Here is a 6,859-nt window from a genome sequence, read left to right on the forward strand (position 1 = left end):
GGTACAGATATGGAGACCTGCATGAAAACTTCCTAATCTTACTTTTACCAGCTTAGGTTAAAACTTCCCCAAGGTACAAACTATTTTACCTTTTGCCCCTGGACTTTCGCTGCCACCACCAAACATTTAACCGGTATTATTATTATTAGGAAAGAGTCCGTTTGGAAACGTCTTTCCCCGCCGCAAAATCCTCCCAAACGTTACCCCCCGCCTTTCTGTGGAAGGTTTGATAAAAATCCTCACCAATTTGCATTGGTGAACACAGACCCAAACCCTTGAATCTTAAGAACAATTAAAAAAAACATTCAGTTTCTTAAAAGAAGAATTTTAATAGAAGAAAAAGTAAAAAAGAATCACCGCTAAAAAAGAATCACCTCTGTAAAATCAGGATGGTAAATACCTTACAGGGTAATTAGATTCAAAACAGAGAGAATCCCTCTGGGCAAAACCTTAAGTTACAAAAAGACACAAAAACAGGAATATCCATTCCATTCAGCACAGCTATTTTCTCAGCCATTTAAAGAAAACAGAATCTAACGCATCTCTAGCTAGATTACTTACTAAGTTCTAAGACACCATTCCTGTTCTGTCCCCGGCAAAAGCATCACACAGACAGAGAGAGGCTTTGTTTCTCCCTCCCCCCAGCTTTTGAAAGTATCTTGTCTCCTCATTAGTCATTGTGGTCAGGTGCCAGCGAGGTTATCCTAGCTTCTTAACCCTTTACAGGTGAGAGGATTTTTCCTCTGGCCAGGAGGGATTTTAAAGGTGTTTACCCTTCCCTTTATATTTATGACAACAGGTTATGGCCTGAAGATGCCCAGCCTTAGGGAGAGTTGAAAACTTGGCATCCCATTTGTTTCGAGATCCCTGATCGTTCTAAATCCTAATGGGTTCCAGGTATCTCACTGTTCAAACACCCTGCAGTGTCCCTGGATTCTAGATTCCTTGCTCTCTCCAGCACTCCATACATTCTAGGTCCCTCAATTTTTTCAAACTCAATGGGTCATCAATGGCACTTTTGTAGTGGTAATCAGGGTGGCTCATTTCAAACAGTTAACAAGAAGGTGTGAGGAACAGTAGGGGCAAATTAGCATGAGGAAATTAGTTTTCTGGGTTTTTTTAGTTCTTGTAGTGACTCATCCACTCCCAGTCTTTATTCAGGCCTAGTGTGATGGTGTCCAGTTTGCAAATTCATTCCAGTTCTGCAGTTTCTCATTGAAGTCTTTTTTTGAAGTTTTTTTGTTGAAGGATTGCCACTTTTAAATCTCTTATTGAGTGTCCAGGGAGGTTTGCTGGTTTTTGAATGTTAGAATTCTTGACATGTGATTTGTGTCCATTTATTCTTTTGCATAGAGACTGTCTGGTTTGGCCAATGTACATGGCAGAAGGGCATTGCTGGCACATGATGGCATATATCACATTGGTAGATGTGCAGATGTTCACCATCACATTAGGCCTTAATAAAGACTGGGAATGGATGAGTCACTACAAGAAATATATCTTCCCATTTTTTTTACATTCACTGCACCTGATGAAGTGGGTTTTAGCCCACGAAAGCTAATGCCCAAATATATCAGTAGAACCTTCGGTCCATCCCCTGGCACAACTGGGAAGAAACCCATGCCTGCTGTTTCCCACCCCAGGTCTCTATCCATGCATCTCCTTAGATTGTGAGCTCTGGGGGACAGGAACTGTCTTTTTGCTCTGTGTTTGTAAAGCGACTAGCACAGTGGGGTCCTGGGCCAGAACTGGGGCTCCCAGCTGTACCGAAATAAATAATAATAATAAATAATCATTCCCAGGCGTTCCTTGAACTACATAAATTCTGTGAGTTTTGTGGGGCAACTCAAACATAATTTAGAAACACCACGTGGCACACTCACTGGGATATTTCGTGTGGGGAATCTCTGGCTTAGCTTAACAGCAGCTGGTAAGGAGAGCAAGCCAGCAGAATGAAAAGCGGCTCCAAAGAAACCCCCTGCCCGTGAACATTCAGGGTGGTGAAGAGGTAACGTCCAAGCTGTATGGAATGTGGGTGATCACTTCTAATATTATGGATACCAATATTACAAATTTGCATGAATCAGACCACATATGCCATGGAAGGTATCAGTGGAAAAGGAATAATTTGCTAAATATGGTAAGCTTGTTTATATGTATGTGTCGTCTTTGAATGATGAGTTATAAATATGTGTGGTACATTGATAGCTCCAACTTGTGCTGTGTGTCTCGGTGTAACCCCCAGACAGATTGGCATTAGCACTGCCTAGTCTGTTCGATCAGCTGTACAGTAAACACATTGAGAGAAGCCGGGGGTTCGCCTCTGAGTCAGCAGGACTTGTAGGAACATGCCTGTGGGCAGGGGACTCCAAGAGCTTCTCCATACCCCCAGGCTGGGAACTTGTGTTTGGGACAGAGGATGTACCCAGGATATAAGAAGGCAGCTGCATCTTCTCCATTTTGTCTTCAATCCTGCTTCCGACCTCTGGAGTAACTTCTCTGCAAACTGCAGCTCTGAACAAAGGACTGAATGACCCATCCAAGCTTTGGTTGTGTTCCAGAGGGACTTTACAAGCAAGGAAACTCACCAATGCCTTATTGAGGTATAAAAGAAAGAATCAAAATCACTGTCTGCCGGTGTAAGGGCCGTTTCTCCCCATGACAATCTGAGGCCCTGTTCTTAGGCTAAGGCCTTTGGCTAAGCAGCAGGGGCAGCCCCAAGCTGGGAAGCGACCGATCACCTCCTCACATTCCAAACTAGTCAACCTGGGGCTGTTCAGAAGGTGATCCGATTTATCACCTCCAGAGAAAGGGAAGAGCCTAGAAGATGTAAAAGGAAATTTAGGTTGATAGTTTTCTGTCTGGTAAGAACTCACTTATCAACAGACGCAGCTGGGAAACCCTTATGTCTTTAGAGATGTAGTTGTGAAATCCTCACTTCTGTATTGTTTTGTCATTATAGTTCCCACTTTGCTGTTGTTTATTTACATGGTCTCTGTCTGGTTCTGTGATTGTTTCTGTCTGCTGTATAATTAATTTTGCTGGGTGTAAACTAATTAAGGTGGTGGGATATAAATGGTTAGCTAATTATGTTACAATATGTTAGGATTGCTTAGGTAAATTTCAGTAGAATGATTGGTGAAGGTATAGCTAAGACTATTACTATATAAATTAGGGGCAAACAGGAAGTAAGTTGGGATTCGAAAATAAGGAGAAAGGAACTTGGATTTAAGCTTGCTGGAAGTTCACCCCAATAAACGTTGAATTGTTTGCACCTTCGGACTTCGGGTATTGTTGCTCTCTGTTCATGAGAGAAGGACCAGGGAAGTGAGAGAGTGAAGGAATAAGCTCTCTAACAATGATTATTACTTACTATATTTTATTTCAGGTAGTTCTGGAAGCCCCAGTCCTGGCCCCGGGCCCTGCTGTGCAAGGTTCTGTAAAACACAGAGCAAAAAGGGAGTCCCTTCCCAAGAGAGCTCACTGTGTAGGGAGGCAGGGTAGATCGCGACCAGGGCTGGGTCTCAGGAGGCCTTGGTACTATTCCTGGCTCTGCCACTGGCCATCTGGGTGACTTTGGCCCAGTCACTTCCACCATCACCAGCTCCCGCATGCTAGAAGTCAACAGCACCGATCCCTGCCTCCCTGAGCCAGCCAGTCCCTGCCCTGGAGACGTACTGGAGCTGGCGTCTGCTAGGGGGAAATGCCCCGTGTCCCATTCCCCACCCTTCTGAGCCAGCCCATCATCCAGATCACAGAGACATGGCATTCTCAGCATAGCTGAGTATTTGACCTATCAGACTGTCCTCATTCCGCACTCCTCGCACGTCTGCTATCCCTCCTGTCCAATAGTGTGTTCCTAACCCCCTCTGTTATTTCATCATTCCTGCTCTTCCGTTTTCTCCTTTCCCCTATTCTGTCATCCCTTCCAACCCCTCTTCTCTCTCCCCAGGGCACCATGGACCGAGGCAACACGACTCTCCCACCAACTGCTGGGGCAAATTCCAGCCAGACCCCAGCAGCTATGACCTCCGCTCACCTGGCCTCTGCTGTGTTGCTCTTCCCCACCTTCCTGGTGGGTGTGGTGGGGAATGGGCTGTACCTGTGGGTGCTGGGACTGAAGGTGAGGAGGATGGTGACCATGCTCTGGTTCCTCTCCCTGGTCTCCTCTCATCTCCTTTCAGAGTAACAGCCGTGTTAGTCTGTCTTTGCAAAAAGAAAAGGAGTACTTAGAGACAGTCTCTAAGGTGCCACAAGTACTCCTTTTCTCATCTCCTTCTCACCCTGCTGATCCCCTTCTTCATTGTCTCCTTCCTCATGGGTTTCCACTGGGTCTTCGGCATAGCCATGTGCAAGATCCTCAATACTTGCATCTCTGTGGTCATGTTCTCCTCTATCATCCTTCTCAGACTCATCAGCCTGGACTACTACACCCTCACTCACCACCCCATCTGGTGCTGGAATCACTGCACCGTGCCCCAGGCTGGGAAGCTGGTTGTGGGCATGTGGCTGGCCTCCTTCTGTGTCAGCGCTCCCTACCTGGCTTTCCGGGAGACCCGGGTGTTGGACGGGGGCAGAACCACCTGCACCAATAATTATGCCCTCTCTGGAAACTGGAATGGAGCCGAGATGCAGGACCTGGGCAGATGGGTCCACCAAGCTGTCTTCATAGTCCAGTTCTTGCTGGGCTTCCTGCTGCCCTTCTGCACCATCACAGAATGCTATATCTGTGTGGGGCTGAAGATGAAGGAGAAGAAGCTGGCATGGCCTGGGAAGCCCTTCAAAGTCATGGTGACCGTGGTGGTTTCCTTCTTCCTCGGCTGGCTGCCCTACCACCTCCACCGTGGCTTGAAGCTCTACAAGAAGAAGGTGACAGAGTCAGCATCAGGCGCCCTCTTTGTCACTCATATCTTCATGTCCTGCTTCAATGCTGGTTTCAACCCCGTCCTCTATCTCTTTGTGGGGGAGAAGTTCTGGCCGGTCTTCAGGACATCTCTTCTCACTCTCGTCAAAGCGGCTTTTGTCGACGATCTCGGCAGCAGTGTCTCTGAGTCTAGTGGAAGACAGGGGTCAGAGGTCGAGAACACAAAACAGGTTATGGCCTGAAGATGCTCAGACTGAGGGAGAGTTGAAAAGTTTGCATCCCCTTTGTTCCTTGATTCCTACTGGTCCTAAATCCCAATGGGTTCCAGGTTCTAGATTCTAGATTCCCTGCTCTCTCTCCAGAATTCCATGAGTTCTAGGTCACTCAATTTTTTCAAGCTCAATGGGTCATCAATGGCACCAGATCAGTAGCCAGCTCCAGAATCTTCTTTCTTTGACATCATTCAATGTGTTCTCACCTAATTGACTCTCTTGGATTCAACGTCACTAGCTGGCTCTGGAATCTCATTTCTTGTAAGCCGCTCAGTGTGTTCAAACTCAAAGTCTATGCGTTCTAGATTCCCAACTGGATCTAGGACATCACTGGATTCTACAGTGTTTTCAAACCACATAGAATCCAACAGGTTCCAAATTGTTTCCTTAATGTTTCATCATGGGTCTAGATTTCCAAATGGTTTAAAATATAAATGATTTTATATTTTATATTATATTTTATATAAAATTTTTATATTATAGAAGAGTCTGTGTATTACAGTCGCAATATCTCGCTCTTCTCTAATGCTTGTCATCAGTAGAGCTCAAAGAAGTTTTCCAAGGAGGTCAGTAGCAGTCTTTCAGTTTTTACAAATGGGGAAATTGAGACACATAGTGGGGAAGTGACTTGGCCAAAGTCACCCAGTAGAAACTTCGGTCTTTCTAGTGGCACAACCGGGAACAAACTCATGTCTGCTGTGTCCCACCCCAGGTCTCTACCCATGCATCTCCTTAGATTGTGGGCTCTGTGGGACAGGGACTGTCTTTTCACTCTGTTTGTACAGTGCCTAGCACAGTGGGATTCTGGCTCAGGATTTGGCCTCCCAGAACTACCGAAATAAAGAATAATAATAAATAATTATCCCCGGGCATTGCTTGAATTACATAGATTCTGTACATTTTGTGGGGTGGCTCTGACATATTTTATAAACACCACGTGCCAACTGTGACAGATAACACCTCTCGCTGATTCAAAATTCAGTCGGCTCTCATGGATTCTAGGAATCCTGGCCAGTTCTTAACATCTTGTGTCTCAGGTCTGTCCATGTTTTGAATTTGAACTGATCTGATGTGGGCTAGATTTAGAGCATCATGTTTTCCAAGCCACTGTATGTTTCAAAAGCCAATAAACTCCTATGTATTTTAGATAATTGGCTGGTTCTTGAACCCCTTGTGTTCTAGATCTGCCAAAGTATAAAAATTCAAACAGATCCTATCTGGTCTAGGACATTCTAGTTTTCAACCTCATATATGATGTCCTAGACCAGTGGTCTCCAAACTTTTTTGATCATGCGCCCCCAGGAAAAAAAATTGCAGCAGGCATGCTGCTGAAGAAAAAAGGTGGAAGAGCTGCTACGTAGAAGAGCTCCTCCCACCATGCACCCCCAGGGATTGTCTTGTGCACCCCATGGGGTGCACGCACCCCACTTTGGAGACCACTGCCCTAGACCACATAGGACCAGGTTGGGTTTTAAAAAAACTTTGGCAGACCTAGAACCCAAGAAATTCAAGACCCACTCAAATGTCTAGACCTCATGGTGTACAAATGGGTTTTTAAATGTGTGTGTGTGTGTGTGTAATACACACACACACACACACACAGACTAGTATCACATGAGTAATGCTAAGATTATGTCACGGAGGTTATGGAAACCGTAACTCAGTGATGTCAGTGACACTGGGGGCTTTGCAGCTGACCCGCCGCTGCCGGCAGCGGGGGACT

At 45.6% G+C, this 6,859-nt stretch overlaps 1 protein-coding gene across 1 annotated transcript; it reads left to right on the plus strand.

Annotated features, from left to right (window-relative positions):
• The first annotated feature begins 3,958 nt into the window (after positions 1–3,958).
• Positions 3,959–5,106, plus strand: LOC140902864 (putative G-protein coupled receptor 33). The gene is made up of 2 exons (XM_073323447.2): positions 3,959–4,181; positions 4,280–5,106. Exons 1-2 carry the CDS (start codon positions 3,959–3,961, stop codon positions 5,104–5,106), a joined length of 1,050 nt encoding a protein of 349 aa, XP_073179548.2.
• The last annotated feature ends 1,753 nt before the right edge of the window (positions 5,107–6,859 follow it).

The sequence above is a fragment of the Lepidochelys kempii genome, chromosome 24, assembly GCF_965140285.1.
Source record: "Lepidochelys kempii isolate rLepKem1 chromosome 24, rLepKem1.hap1, whole genome shotgun sequence".
NCBI classification, from domain to species: Eukaryota; Metazoa; Chordata; order Testudines; family Cheloniidae; genus Lepidochelys; species Lepidochelys kempii.

Bases quoted from the DNA above. Each gene is read 5' to 3' on its own strand.
- LOC140902864 (XM_073323447.2), top strand. From the start codon at position 3,959: ATGGACCGAGGCAACACGACTCTCCCACCAACTGCTGGGGCAAATTCC. The intron at 4,182-4,279 runs CAGAGTAACAGC...CTCATCTCCTTC, and splicing joins GGTCTCCTCTCATCTCCTTT to TCACCCTGCTGATCCCCTTC.